Here is a 16,069-nt window from a genome sequence, read left to right as displayed (position 1 = left end):
TGAGAGGCAAAAGTGTAAAAGAGCTTTCATTTCTCCTTGGAGAAATAAAGGGGTCCTCTGATTTAACTCTCTGATTTTACTCTAGCTAGCTTCCTCCACCATGACCCTGCTGTAGATTTCAGGACAGGCAAGGGAACTCGGAGCCCCGCCTTAAACCCCGCCCCCTCAGAGCCTCAACCTCTACAGCCACGCCCCGCGCTGTCCTTTAGGAGGTGGGACGGTGGAGAGAGCTGTCAGCCCTGGCGGAAGTTGCGATTTTTTTCTCTCGGACATTGGGTCCCGCAGAGGCAGGGTCCCAGACCCCAGTGAGCAATTGTGAGGTCCCGGAGCTGAGGCCCACAGGGACTCAGCAGCTAACGCCTGCGCGCTAGCCCGACAGCCAATCGTTGGCCGCCTGCCTGCGGCGCCCTTTGACCCCGCGTCCCGGGCCTCCAGGAATCCAGTCCGGCTCAGCCCTGCAGCCCGTTTCCGCACCGGTTCCCGCCGCTAGGTTAGTGTCCGCACCGCGTCCGAGATTGCCCTTGCCTGGATGCCCGAGTTTGCCCTGAGATGATTCTTCACGACTCGGTCCTGAGCCCCGAACCTGCGAGTGGCGAACCCTGGAGGTTGCCCAGCCGTCTCCTATCCCAGCTTGGGACCCGGAGGCCGCCGGGAGAAGTGCGTCCTCCGAGGTCTTTGTTCCTTTCTCCTTTAACAGGCTGGGCTCTGCGCTGTCCCCTGCCCCTCTAAGGTGGCCGGCTTCTTTTCTGTTTGCGGAGGAACAAGTTGGGGAGTGCGAGCGCTTAAAACTTTCCTTTTGTTGTGTCGAGGACTTACGGATGAGATCGAGTGGGAGAAGTAGTAAAACTGACTTACAAGGAGGCTTTTGTGAGCGCTGTTGTGTCTGTATGAGGTTAGAAATACAAACGAGAGTGTGAAATGGGCTGTTCATGTTGCAATGTGTAGGCTGCAGCTTGAAAATACAACGCAGAATTACTCGAGGTTTTGGTGAAAGGAATTCATATTAGTTACACTTACAAAGCTGCTGCTCTTACTCCTATGACGAGTATGGGATCAGAAAATAAACACAATGAGCTAGCTGCTATCTTGTGAAGTTTGAGCCACAGTGGAAGGCGGAGAAACCACTGATCATTTTTTCTAAGTCACATTCCACGGTGAAAAATCATTGTAGGATGCCTTCTGTACTTGAGGCCGCATGGGCCAGGCTGGAGCCAGGAGCCTAAGTTCCAGCACTGTAGTTTGCCTTTCCAAGGTTGTCAGCGTTAGGGTACTCGGCTGTTTAGTAGCCCAAAAGCCTGGAAAAAGTTCGTTGCTCAGTTTCATCACCTGTAACATGAAGTTCTTCTTCATAGACGGTTGTGAAAATAAAAATAGAAAATGAGATTATGCCGGACTGAACTTCTGTACAAAAGGTTACCCGCACTTGCAGTGAAACTGACTTGAACAAGATTCTGAAAGTTTCAGCTGTGTGTTCTTAGCATTAGCTTATCTAACTCTAGGTACTTCCTCTAGCATAAAATTAGAAGAAAATAATATCAACACAAAGAAAAAGCAGGAGAAATCTTTATGATTTAATTATAACTTTAAAACGGAATCTGACCTTTTCAGAGTTATACAATATGAGCAAATACATTTAAAATAATCCACAACATTCTGCTTCAGGGTCTTTTAGATCTCTTAGCTGCTTGAGTATGTGATACTATTTATTCTAAATCATTTGACTTTCACATTAACTATCATTTTAAAGGATTAAAATCACCAAACATAAAATTAACATGGTTTCAAAAGAACAAGTTTTCTAACTCTGGGTAGTGCAAATTTCCCTTTTAGTGAGGACACACTGTCAGCAGTCAGTACCTTGAGCTTCTTGCTTTGAGAACCCACACACCTGCAGTTGACTTGGAGAAGTTTGGTAGTTGTCTTTCTCATAAGGAACTTACGAAACTTCTTTCTTTAGTTAAAGCTAAGTTAGTAGTTCTTTGCCACTATGTGTTACTAGCAGTGCCACAAGGGCACTGCTTGTTTTAGGCTTCAGGGGCATTGTGTTGTCACAAATTTTAAGATGCTAAGTTGTTTAGATGAACTTGAAAATTATTGAGTCCTTCAAGAATGTTCTTTTACAGTGTTGTGCACCTCACACAAATCTGGTCTGCATATGTATAGTAGAATCTGTGATAAACATACTTCCCCAATACATGCCAGTGTCAGAACAAGGAGGGCTGGCTGAATTTAAATAAGCTGAATAATAATCAATGGTCATAACATTTGTTGGGATCTAGTAGAGTATAAATATACTAGGGTATATATAAATATACATATATACGGCATATATATTTATATAAGGGGTATACATATATAGGACATATGTAAATACATATTTACATATATATACTTGGAAACTTGTCCACAGATAGGTTGGTGCAGTGTACAGTGTAAGAAATGCCAACATTAAAGGAGAATAGTGTGACATCAATAGAGTTTTCTATTTAGGAGTCTTTAGGAGAGACATCAGGAGGAGAATGCAGATTTTTGCTTTGACTTGAACCTCGAATGTTACTTTCGAGAATAAGACGTATGCTATATTTGTTTGTTTGTTTTCTGCATGTAGATCTAAGGGGCAAACCTAGAACCCAAGGAATTGTTCATGCTATGCTTATGTTCTAACTACCGAACTACATGCTCAATCTTATATGCTGGGTTGGTTGTATTTCATCTATTAATTAATTAATCAGTCAATCAATCAATCAATTAATTGATAGGCAAAGCCTCAATATGTATCCCTGGCTGGCTTGGAAGTTCCAGGATGGCCTGGAAACTCAGTGAGATCTGCTAGCTGCTGTTTCACAGATTCTGGGATTAAAGTATGTCACCACACCCATCACCCATTTGCTAGTTCTGGATAATTTTCATGCTACCCACATTTTCCTCGTGAATAATCACTCATGGCTTATAACTACTTAGTGATCCATTGGCAAATATGAAATAAGCCTTCATCCTGACAAGTGTCCTATGAATGAGATGATTTGAGCAGATAAAAGAAGTATAGAAACATTGGGCTATACAAGGAAAGATAGGAATATGGACTAATTAATTATAACTACAGAGCTCAAAAATGTTTAAATAATAATTTTTACTTATTTGAAAATTTCATGTCACAGGGGGACTGGAGCCATTACAAGGTCCCCTTCAAATACTGGAGGTCAGGCCTCTATCCCCGCCTTCGCAAGTTTAGAATTGCCACAGCCCTTCTATACTTAGAGAAGGGAGGAGATGTCAGGGGCAGCCCTGCTTACACACTGTAGGCCTAAAGTCAGCCATAGGCCTAAAATCAGCAATAGGCCTGTCATACATGTATACTAACACCACGTCTTGGGTCTCAGTGGAAAAACATTGAAACAGATGGCTATAACCTAATGTAAACAGGCAGCTTTTGTGGAAATTTACAAGCCTGAGTAGTCATAGACCTTGTAAATAGGTAGCCTTGGCAGACAGTACCAACTTAGATAAGGACAAGTGAGTCATAGGCAGAGTCATAGTGAATTGTCCCCTGAACCTTCACCTAGCCGATACCCGGTTCTGAAGATATCTGTATTCCCCCTGAACACCCACACTCCAGTGTCATTCCCTTCCCCACATCCTGCCTTTCTGTGTTTATAACCCCTGTGTGAATTAATTACGATTTGAGAAAAAATAAAAAAATAAAGAATTAATGCAATAAATGATCTATTAAGAAAAAAAAAAGAAAATTTCATGTCTATTTATAATGTATCTTACCTTCCCACTGGTGCCTCCCCACTGGTGACTCCCCCGTGGTGACTCCCCACTCCAACTTTGTCCAGAATTTGGCCCTCACATCTCCCAAGTTTATGTCCTTCATAATTGATTAATTGATTTCTATTTATTGCTGCATGAGAACTCATGGGTGTGGGGTCATCCCCTGTGGTATGAGCAACCTAAGGGTGGCCACACTCCCCAGGATATGGCTCTGCCTCTCTCTAAGCAATTATCAACTAGTGATAATACCCAGGTAGATTTTGGGCCTTGAAAACACTGCTCCATGCTGGAATGTCTAATTCTCTTGTTCTTGTGCAGTTTGTCACAGTTGCTATGAGTTCATGTATGCACCAGCTATCCAGAGTCACACAAGTATATCATTACCATGTTTTTCTAAATTTCAACCTTAATTGATTTTTTGTTGTATACCCTGACCAGTCCATTTTACCACCCTGAGTTAGCATTTCTGAAGTTAATCTTGTAGTGTATCTATATCTATAGCTCTCCCTTATTTATTCATTCACTTACTCTTTGTGTCTGTGTTTATTCAGCATTCAATATCAGTGATTAATTACTTATAAAATACTTAACACCAAGCATACAGTTTTAAGTGTCATATTTGAAATTTAGAAGACTGAGAAGAGATTATTTTTTTTCCACTTAGAGATAGTGACTATACATGCTTTAAGCATATTTCCATTTTGTGTTTGATTAAAATAGTCAAGTTCACATCCCAAATATTATCCCAAAATAGGTTTTTGTGCTTCATGCTTTGTCAAAATTATCATCTTCTTTAATCAAAGGGGAGGAAGGATATGTTATTACGTCTACAGTTTAAAAAATTCAGGACAGCAAGTTATAGCAGCAAACCAAAGTGGTTATGTTCTTCCATCATTACTGTTGACTGAATAGGGCTGTCCCATTCCTGCAGCAGTGCACTCACTCACTGGTGTGCAGTGCTGAGCTTGAAGGACTATATAGAACTGATCCTTTCCAGAAAGAAGCAGAGCTTATATTAAGATCTCATAATGTGCTTTGTATGCCTAGAGGGATTCCTTTTTTTTTTCTTCCTTTAAATACAAATTTTTACCATTAAAAATGTTGCCAAAAAGTGAAAACATTTCAATTCCTATATTTTTCCTGCAGTCTGTTTCAATCATATCGGCAATTAGATAATTGCATTGTGTTACTATATATATGCACAGCCGTCTCTAAACAGGTTGAAGAGATTGGTTCTAGGCATTTCCTGGAAACCAAAATTCAAAGATGTTTAAGTTTATATGAGAAATTGAGTATAACTTACATGTTTCCCCCAGTGAATTTTTAATCATCTCTAATGATAAAAATCACTAGCAATTTTGTCAAAGTAGTTAATATTCTGTGTTTAGAGAATAATGACAAGAAAAAAATCTGTACATCTTCGCAACAGATGTAAATTTCTTCGTCAGTAGGTATCTGTGGTTACTTGAATTATAGATATAGAACTCCCATATAGAGAGCAGACTGTATACACTCTGTATCGTGCATGAGTATATGTATGCATATGTGTGTGTGTGTGTATGTATGTGTGTGTGTGTTTTATCTCCAACTGAGTCTGCCTCTCAACAGTATTGAATTAGAGGTTATGTTTCTGACTTGTGTGTTTTGGTGGACACAGTCACTGAGTGGTAAATCTTTGTTGCCAGAATATCTAATGTTTTTGTTTTCATTGCTGTCATTAAGAAGTTTTATTCTGATTCTATTGCATTCACAAATAAAATTTAAAATCTATAATTATTCCCTTTTAATATTTATCTTTTATGCTAATTATTCACTTCGTGTATTCTATAGGCACAATATTTATTCACATGATAAAATATATTCCATTTTTAAAAACAGATTCCTATGTTTTAACTGACTAAATATTATTGGCATGTACACACGAAATTTTCCAATCAGTCCTTCTTATATATGTATGTTTGCTGTGTGTGTGTGTGTGTGAGTGTGTATGTGTGCATGCATCTGTGTCTATGTGTGCATGTTCATTGGACAGTATTTAATGATTATTATAATAAATTTTATTTATTTTTAAATGTAATGACTCTATTTTAGCTATTTTAAATACCTTAGAAAACATTCCTGATATCAATTACTAATGATCCTATTCTCAATGAATTACAGCAAAACATTTACTAGTTTGGAGTTTAAAGTATGTCATCATGGCAAAATTTCGAAGAAGGACCTGCATCATTTTGTCACTTTTTATTCTATTTATTTTCTCTCTGATGATGGGCTTAAAGTTGCTGTGGCCAAACGCAGCATCCTTTGGACCTCCTTTTGGACTTGACCTCCTTCCAGAACTTCGTCCACCAAATGCCCACTCAGGAAACAAAGCTGACTTCCGAAGGAGTGGTAGAATCAACATGGAAACAAATACCAAGGATTTAAAAGGCGCTGACATGACTGTGCTGCCACCCAAACCCTCCGAGGCAGACCTGGAAGAACTGCCTCCTCTCAATTATTTTGTACATGCATTTTATTACAGTTGGTATGGAAATCCACAGTTTGATGGTAAATATGTACACTGGAATCATCCAGTCCTGGAACATTGGGACCCTAGAATAGCCAAGAACTATCCACAAGGAAGACATACTCCGCCAGACGACATTGGCTCCAGTTTTTATCCTGAGTTAGGAAGTTACAGCTCTCGAGACCCTTCTGTCATAGAAACTCACATGAAACAAATGCGCTCAGCCTCAATTGGTTGGTAATTATTTTATTTTCATATATTACTAATTTGGGTGTACAATTAAATTATTGAGTATCATTCTTTTATTAATTACAGTCTTAGCTAATACCCCTTGATTAAATTCTATGTGTGATGTGTGTCCTATTCATGTTTTTTGTTGTTGTTCCAGTGTTTGTTGTTGTTGTTTTGTTTTTGTTGTTTTTTGGAGTATTGGGAATTGAACTGATGATTTCACAGTCTTATGCAGCCCCTCCACACCTGGCCTGTAGCCTCTTTTGTCCTGTACTGTGAGACAGGGTCTTTAAGGACTAAAGCCTGGTCCTCCTGTTTTAGTCTTTCAAATAGCTGAGGTTATGGCCCTACACTATCAGACCTAGGCTATATGTCTTTTTAAAAATTTAAACTACTTTTTACTTGCTTTTAACATAATTTGTTTAATTGATAAATTTTGACATATTTTTTGGATATTCAAACTTATTGTTTTCAATTAAATTCACAATTTTATTAATGACTTATATAAAATATAAAGGATTATCTTATTTTTTAAAATATCAGTACACCCATGAAATAAGATATTTCTGTAATCCAAAAGACTTCACCCTTGACCATGCATGGCGGAACATGCCTGCCATTCTAGCACTTGGAAGGCTGAGGGCCAAAGGTCGTAGTTCAGTGCAGCTGGACCTTGTCCCCTGCTCTCAGTTTGTCATCATCATCATTGCCCTATTAACTGCCAACCCTGACCCCATTCCAGCAACTGGACCTGATGTCTGTCACTGGGAAGTGCTTGTGATTGTTCCTTTAGGACAGCAGAATTAGTTAGCTATCCTGTTTGCTTGTCTTATTTTGCATAGCACAGTATTTTGTGATTCCCCTGTGTTAGGAATGTCGGTTTTAGTCATTTTTACTGGGGATTATATTTCATTACATGAGAGTGTTTGCTTCTTCAGTCATATGTTGGACATTTCCAGTGTGTTTTTGCTTTTCTGTAGCATATTACTTGGCTTTGTGACTTTGTCTCCCCCATTTCAAATATTTTGTCAATTTCATCTTTATTTAATGCAATATGGTTTGTAATGTTTCATTTTGCCTTTTTATTTGTCTGTTTTATACTCCTCTCATCCTGTATATGCCTTATCTGACATTGACTATCTGAATTATTTCTTCCCGTAGTCTCTTTTGGCCTAGTAGATACAGTCTTTGTTCTTACTTATTGTTTAATTTGCTGGAGCACTGCAGTGTATACCTTTAATTTAACTGGGGAAAAGTGATCAGTTATTCTCTTCTCACCAATGCCCCTCATTCATCTCTGCCCTTTGTGTGATTCCCAAGTACATGGCTTTAGATAATAATAAAACCCTACAATGACAATATGATCTGGTGCCTGAGAAATGTTTTAGAGTCTCTAGAGCCAGTGTCTGAAGACTGTTGTCTTTTTGAGTTCCACTAATAAAGCCTGAAGCTTTATTTCCTGTGTTCTTTTCATTGTGCTTACTTGTATTTTATTCATTATTCTTTGAAACATGCTGTTTGAGCTCAGGAAGAAGGTAAGTTCTTGACTCACATTGCTTTGTCTTTGCTGTTGAGAATGCTGATGCTGGCTGACTGAAATATCTGCATAAAGTGCAGCAGAGAGACACGTGAGCATTGAGAGCCAGGACTTGAGACTGCTGCTTCCGCAGCTGGCAGCTGCTTCACTCCTTCCAGGCATTCTCATGGAAACTGACTTCCCTTCCAGGATCACTTTCTTAACTAGCTTATCATCCTTCTGCTATGACCTTCCTTCTTATGGAGTAGGGCTTTGTTTTCACAACAGTAATTTTTGCCTAAACTTGATGTTGGTCTGCTATTACATCAGTAGCTATTAGAAAGTTTTGCATAATTATAATAAATAGAATCTTGGTTTGAACTCTGGAAGAATGCATTGCTTTTAACATTCACATGCTTTGTGTCTTTTTGACATGCACTGCTTCCCTTATGTATGATTATATTCACTGATTTTTCTGAGAAATTTTTTTTCCTAGGCTATACACTGAGAAACTGTTTATTTTTGCTCATGATGCTGATACAAGTTGGGCTAGTGGGCTGCTTAAATGTTGATCACTTTTTCCCAGCATTTCTCTTCACCAACATCCTTATCTAGGTGCAGCTCATTTATTCGATAGCCATAGCTTCCTTGAATCCCTAACCACTATCAGTTCTTTACTCTGTGTTACACCCTTTTGCTATTGTTTGGATAGAGGACAAAGATAGCCCTTTCCCCATCAGCTCTAATGAAGGTGTTCCCTTAGTCCTCTATTTAAAATTTGTCTGCACATACTCTCACTCTGACAAAATTTAAGTGTTAAAGTCTAGCTCTCCAACAGTTTCTTTTTCTTTACTGGCTAAGAATTTCACCTGTGCATTTAATGTGTATTAATCAAGTGTATTCCCGATTTCGCCCTTCTAATTCCTCCTCTGTCCTCCTAACCACCACCACTTTTTGTTTTCAATCTTATGTACTCTATGAACTACTGAATCCAATTAGGGTTGCTCATATATGCATGCTAGGACTATCTACTGGAACACGGGGAACATCTTAGGGGCCACATCCCTATAGGAAACTAACTCTTAACATTTCATTAGCTCCTCAGCTAATGGTGTTACTGGATTTTGGTTGACTTGATTTTGAGCCGTTTCTAATCTTCGTTTCTTAATTTGGATAAACTTTTGTTGTTTGTTATGCTTTTCTATTAGGAGTACTGGCCCTGTCTTGGTACCCACCTGATTCAAATGATGAGAATGGAGAAGCTACTGATCACTTGGTACCAACTATTTTGGATAAAGCTCATAAATATAATCTGAAGGTATTTAATTTCTTTTCAAATTGTATGTATCATTGCTGATCCCTTATCCTCATGATAGTAATAATATTTTATGTACTCATTTTAATTAAAATTTGATATATGTAGAAATATTTTAAAATATTACTTCATCTTAAAGGTTTCTTTTAATAATTTAAATTTCAGAACCTATCCAATTATAAGTACTCCTTACTATTTTTCTGACCATGTTTTATACTCTTGTATTAGATTTTGTTTTATTTTTAAGCATGGACTCCCTATGTAACTCTTGATTGCCTGGAACCTGTAGACCAGGTTGATTTGGAACTCACAGCAATCCAGCCTCTCAAATGCTATGATTAAAGACATGTACTACTTTCTCTGTTCTGTACTATGTGTTTTAATAGGAAAAGAAGGGGTTGACAGGTTTCTTTGTGAACACAATATATAAAAGTTAGTGAAATTATTATCTGACTATCCCTATCCCCTAAATATCAAAAACTACTACATTTAACAGTATAACTTTACATCTTTATAAAATGGTTATAAAATTTCTGCCCATTTTTTTTAAATTTTAAATTTTATGTAGTGCATTTTGTTAATATTCACCCTATCGTCTATCAGATCCATCCCTTTTTTCCATCCACTCAACTCCCCACCCTCCTCCATTTAATTATTCTGTCAAGTCCACTTCTTGATGTTCTTGGATGTTCTGCCTTCAACTGGAACTTGATTGACTTACTAGGGCGCATACTCTTAATGAAAACTGACACCACCTCTCACGGAAGCTAACAGTTACCAATAGTTCTTCAGCTGTGTGTTGGACTTGATGTCCAGCTTCCTCTTCATGCCGCAATTGTATTCAGCTTGAGCTTGCACAGATTTCGTGGGTGCTGACATAATTGCAGTGAGTTCACATTTATACCCACCCTGTTGTAACCAGAAAGAACTGTTTCCTTTAGTCATTCTGTGCCTCTGATTCTTAGAGTCTTTCTACCTCTTCTGCATTGATCCTTTTCTCTAGTAAAGAGTTACGTGATAGAGATGTCCCATGGAAAGCTTAGCATCTTACAGTGTCTTATTCTCTGCATCTTGATCGTTCACCATATATTGCAGAAACAAATATCTCTAAGAATTATAGATGAACTAATCTATGAGTATAATAATAAGTCATTAGGAATTTGCCTTAATATTATGCCTACTTAGCAGAATAATAGTAAGTTCTCCTTCAGAAACTATGGTTTACTTCCACAGTGTTTGCATCATGATTGTACTAGTGTATCTTGCAGATGATCAGCATTGTAAATTGCAGGGTTTATAGCTGGGTGGGTTTTTAGCTTTCTCCTCTGGTGGTGTGCAGAATGCCTTCCAGTGCAATGAACATTAGGAATGAAGGGTAAAGCCTCTAGTTCGGCACCAGCTCAATTTCTCCATGCTTCTCCATGTGAATTATCCAATGTTTTCTTCAGCAACAGTTTTCCAATAAATTTGTCTAAGTGAGCTTTTCTAAGATTTTCATTTGATTTTTTTATCACTTTCTTTCAGTATTCCTCTGTCTTCATTAAATTTTTATTTTTCTCATTCATTGACTTCCTTATTTCTCCCAGGTATTCATTTACATTCTTTTGGAATTCTTTCAAGAGTTTATTCTTGTCCTTTTAGACTTTGTTCAATCTTTTTTTATATCATTGTTTTGAACTCCTTGTCTAGTATTTCTTTCAGGTTTTTCATTTTAGAAAATTTAACACTGTGGAACTGAATATTTGAGAGAAGTCTTGTTTCCTTGACTTCTCCTGGTCCTTTGGTTCTTTGTCAATATTTGTATATTTTGTCACTGTAGGTGTTTGTTATATCTCCTTTATTGTTTCCATTGAAGTTTGAAATTCTTTTGGAAATTTTCCCCTTGGACTAGCTTGTAAGAGGGTTAAGATGCCTTTTCCCTATAGCTCCTGTATTGGACATGTCATATAGCTCATATGCTCAAGAGTTATAGTATCCAGTTATAGTATCCAGCACAACTTCAATAATAGAGCATTAAAGGAAAAATTCCACTGAGGGATAGATCTACTATGAAAACTCACTAATAGTGAAAAACAACTATTTCCTTTAAGTTTATGATCCATAGGGAATAAAGGCACAAAAATAGTATTTGCTAGGATATTACCTACTAAGGGGAGTAATGCAAAGACACTAAGTTGAGTATGAGCAAGAGTTCACATAAAATAGTAAGTAGCAGGGAGGAATTGGGAAGTCGTTAGGGAAAACAGACCCTAAAGATTACTGACATTAGAAAATTGCAGTTAAAAATAGAGGAAGGGGTGGAGGAGAGAAGAAGATAAAATGAAGTGGAAATGAGAGAGAAAGTATGTGGGTTGTAGGTTAGAGAAATACATAAGAGGAGACAATAGAAATAGGTGTTAAATCTAATAAAGCAATATAAAAAAGAACCAAATATCTATGTAAGAATGAAGATTTTAAAAAATTAAAAAACAACTCCAGTTAAAATTTCTTCCTTGATTAGAGAACATCAAGGAAAGCCCTCTTCTGCCCAAGAAGTCATGTACATTTAAATTTATTTTTGGGAGAGCTGCTTACCTTTATGTGCAGCTCAAACCTGATTATGCAGGGGTTACCCAATAAGACCCTGCATAATGGCTTTACCATCCCATTCCTGTGTTATCTTTGCAGATAACTAGGCCTACAGAGGTTCATCCTGCTGTGCCAGTGGTCTTAATCTGACTTTCCTTGTTTCACACAGTTTTAGTTCAGATGAACTCCCATGGTGGGTTCTGAGATTCTCTGGGTCTCCTCCCTTGGGGTTGGAGTTTGGAGACATGGGTAGGTATTTTCTATGCTTCCCAGCTGAAATGGGAGATATTTAGAATGTGGTGCTTGGTGCCACTTGGTTCCGGCAGCCGCCATTTTCCTGCTGCTCTCACTCTGGACCATGGCTCCAGCTATCTTGAAACATGGGCCCTGGCACCCACGAGACACCAGCGTGGCGGCTGGCTCTGCCAATTCACCACGCTGCCCCACAAAGTATGGCTGAGCCCCTGATAATACCCACCATCCTCGCAGTACCCTTTAGAAAGAAGACTCTTAAAGCTTAATGATTATCTAAAGGATTTATATATTTAAAAATGCTCTATTAACAAGATGCCCAAACAATTAGAGTTATTACCTAATATCTAACCTTTTGATAGAAGTTGCTACCCAGGACAGCTTTCGACCCATCCATGGTTCTTTTCGTGGCTGCTCCCTCTCTCCTTTCTCCCTTCCTTTCCTTCTCTCCTCCCAACTCTTCACTCCACCTACGTTTCATACTGCCCAATCACCGAGCTTTATTGCAAATGTGGAGGGGGATATCCCACTACAACTAGCAACATATTTGATTATTGTTTCCCCTTCTACCAACAAAATACGTGATATTTTAGAGGCAGTGGGTAATTTCCCAGTATCTGCTTCATAGTTTGTTTTTCTGCCTTTTTTTTTTTTGCTTTGTTTTTCTTTTCTTTTTTTTTTTTTTCTGCTTTTGCTTCTAGAAATTTACCTTTTCTGTCATTTATAGATCCGAAGTAGGTTCAAGGAAGGATTTTTTTTTTCTTTTTGTCATTTATATTAAAGTCCAGCATATATTTCTGTAGCTCTAAAGAAAGCCTTAAGATGGTATCTCTCAATGAACTGACAGGAGCTGCTTCTCAGAGCCACTCAGCGAGTTCTATTGGCATTTGGAGACTGCAGGTAGATAGTCAAGTCTTCAAGTTCTGGAACTATAACTGAGATTGAATAAGTCGTTGATTTATTTTATGTAAAGTAAACCCACGGCCCCTGATATGTCCAGTCCGTACCCCAATTCTGTGGGAAGAGGTAATGAAATTGGACATTTTAGCTTTAATGAAGTTTTTAAAGGTAAAGTTGTTAAGATCTCATGTTTCTAGGCATGACTTTGGCTTATGTTTAAGCTATTAGTTTTGATTACATAATGTGTTAATAGCATTAGTTACTAAATGCTTTGTAACTGAAATTTGGTTAATTAAACTAAAAGTCATTTGAGATAAGTGTTTTTAATTATAAATAAGCAAAGCTAATAAAAACGTTTGAAGAATTAGTGACTTGTTTTTTATTACTGTTGATGATTCTACTAAATATAAGTCAGTAAAATCTAAGTGGTGACTTGTTTTTTTCAAAGATGATTTTTTAAGTATATAGATTTATATTATTTACTGGAGCATACATTTGTAATGCTTGGAACTGTCATTCCATTAGGGTAGGTATGCCACAGTTATAAAAATCAAAGCTGAATTCTTTCTGCTCACTCTGTCTTTTCTGTGTAACATCCTAAGAAAAAGACCGTGAAACAGCTGCCTTTAAGAGATGTGGTGGAGCCAATTGGAAGACTCTCAAATTGGGAGTATGTTTCTTGTCCAGTTGATATTAGGATTTTGGAGACCTGCTTTGACTTATGAATCATGAGAAAATAGAAATGTCACATGCTTTCATGCTACTCCTTCTATTTTGTTTGTTTGTTATTTTAATATGAGAAGACACCCTACCCTTCCTTAAGACCCTAGTAACAAAATGTGTAGAATTTACTTAAACTTGATTCACAGCCTACAGCAAAGTCACTAATACACAGACTTTATTTGCATTGAGCAAATAAAATTTAAAGTTAAAAATTGTGGGGATATTTTTTATACAGCATCATCACCAGATATCAAAGGAACCAAAGACCCTATCATGATAAAGTCAGCTGGAGGGATCAGTTCGTGTCCCCAGGAGTATAAGGAAAATAAAAAGAAAGCTAGCTACAGCATTGGCTGGTCCAGTCTCTGCAAGCTGAGAATGTTGAGGGCTTAACTGGAGTCCTGACTGGAATATTCTGTGATGCTGGATGATCTACCTAGCCGTTTTGAAATTGTCCTGTATACAGATTGTTGAGGAAACAGCATTAAGGCAATCTGTGGTAGGGTTAAGCAGAATTCTTGAACAAATATACCTTAGTGCCTCAGCATTGTTTTCATTGTCCCTGAGGGTGAATTTTATCAGGGCTGCATTGACTTCATGGGTGTCTACAAATACTTAAACGCTCACAGGCAGTGTACATTTCTGCAACAATATATGTATGGAGTATGCAATGTGCATAATTCAGTTAAAGATGATTTTCTGCTCTCTGTTCAAGCAAGTAAGGCATGTGTCTTTTTTTCAATGTTAGTTTGGATTATATAACCAAATTATAATATAAATTTTTATCTATACCATCTGAAAGGATGGCATGATAAATCTTGAAGATTCTTTATCCAACAAGATTTATTAGCTATGCATAGTTGAAATTCTGGCTGGAGACATTTTCGTGTCCCTTCCAGTCTCAGAGCCATTCCCATGTAGGGAGATAGCAATTTGTTGTTCCCTGTGTTGTTCTTCGTGGTTACTTTCCTCATGGTTGTAGCCTAGATCTTCAGGAGGTCTCTTCCTGTCAAATCTAGTTTTTATTAAATTTGAAGGAATCCGTAACTTTTCTTTTCCTATAAAAACAACAACAACAATAACAACAAAAAACTCCTCCCCAATACATGTTTCCTTCCCTCCATTCTGAGGCTATCACAGACATAGACTGATAAAATTCAGCAGTTTTTCTATAACCCAATGTATTTTTGCAGTTATGTTTTCTGTCTCATTGGCATTCAAATATTAAAGTCAATAAAATATTATCTAGACTTAAAGAAATTAACTATAGCTAAAGGAAATATACAAAGAGGTTGTAATAAGAATAACTACTAAGCCCCTTGACTATGTAGTATTTAATAATCTGAAGACTTCCTTAACATCTTTCTCCAATCCAAAAGTTCTCAAACGTCACTGTATATTAGAATTTCTTGGGATATTTTGTAATATTAGCAACAATACCAATACATATATTTTGTTTTGTTAGCAAAAAAAAAAAGAAAAAAAGGAAAAGAAAAACTTTAGTTGTATCAAAAACTTGTATTGCAATACATTTGCATTTTATTTTAAAGTTACAGGTTTTTTTTTAACCTTTGTATAAATGATTTATTTTATACTAATGGTTTATAAGCAGTCATATTTATTGAATGAGTAGTATAAATTCATAGTGAGAACTTAGGAAATTTTACCTAAATAAGATCTAAATCGTAGTGTAGAGTTTAATTTGGCTGTTGTTTAATTTTGCATTGAAATATTTAATGTATACTTGCGTATATTCATACAGTATCTACTATGCACAAGACTGTTTTTTGTATATGGACAGTATTAAGAAAGAGAGCTCATCCATCCACACCTATAGACAATTGGATGGGGGCTGCAGATCCAACCATATTGAAATAAAACACAAAAGAAATAGATATTGCATCTTATGTTAAAAGAATTTGCAGTCTTCTAAGGGACAAAGCCAAACACAAGTAACTTGTAGAAAGAGAAAATTACAAAGTATTTGACACTACCAGCTGTAGGAGGACTTAGAATCACTCATATATGACATAAAGGGTGTTACTGGGTGAACTCCAGGGGTGGAGGAATTAAGGAAGAAGAAAGATACAGTTAGATGCTCACTTGGGAAAATGCTTTGGCTACAGGGCTCAAAAGAGTTTGTTACAGACAAAATCAGTAGTGTGGAATCAAGTTCTTACATTATTCACATTCTCTCTCTCTCTCTCTCCCTCCCTCCCTCTTTCCCTCCCTTTCCCTCCCTCCCTCCCCCTCCCTCCCTCCCTCCCCCTCCCTCCCTCTT

General features: G+C 37.5%; 1 protein-coding gene across 4 annotated transcripts in view; it reads left to right on the top strand.

Moving 5' to 3' along the window:
• Positions 1–277: 277 nt before the first annotated feature.
• The window catches only part of Manea (mannosidase endo-alpha), a 19,524-nt gene continuing 3,732 nt past the window's right edge, over positions 278–16,069 (top strand). The window contains exons 1-3 of one of the 4 annotated variants that reach the window (XM_028780566.1): positions 278–490; positions 5,935–6,516; positions 9,239–9,348. In XM_028780566.1, coding sequence (XP_028636399.1) covers positions 5,973–6,516; positions 9,239–9,348 — 654 coding nt within the window. In that variant the 5' untranslated portion in view covers positions 278–490; positions 5,935–5,972. Of the gene's footprint in view, positions 491–519; positions 672–712; positions 731–5,934; positions 6,517–9,238; positions 9,349–16,069 lie in introns of those variants that run through there. The other 3 variants (XM_028780575.1, XM_028780589.1, XM_028780583.1) reach the window with 3 other exon arrangements.

The sequence above is a fragment of the Grammomys surdaster genome, unplaced genomic scaffold (genome assembly GCF_004785775.1).
Source record: "Grammomys surdaster isolate TR1022 unplaced genomic scaffold, NIH_TR_1.0 97, whole genome shotgun sequence".
Taxonomy (NCBI): domain Eukaryota; kingdom Metazoa; phylum Chordata; class Mammalia; order Rodentia; family Muridae; genus Grammomys; species Grammomys surdaster.
Note: the sequence above shows the minus strand (reverse complement) of the source record. Positions and strands in the feature narration are given on the sequence as shown.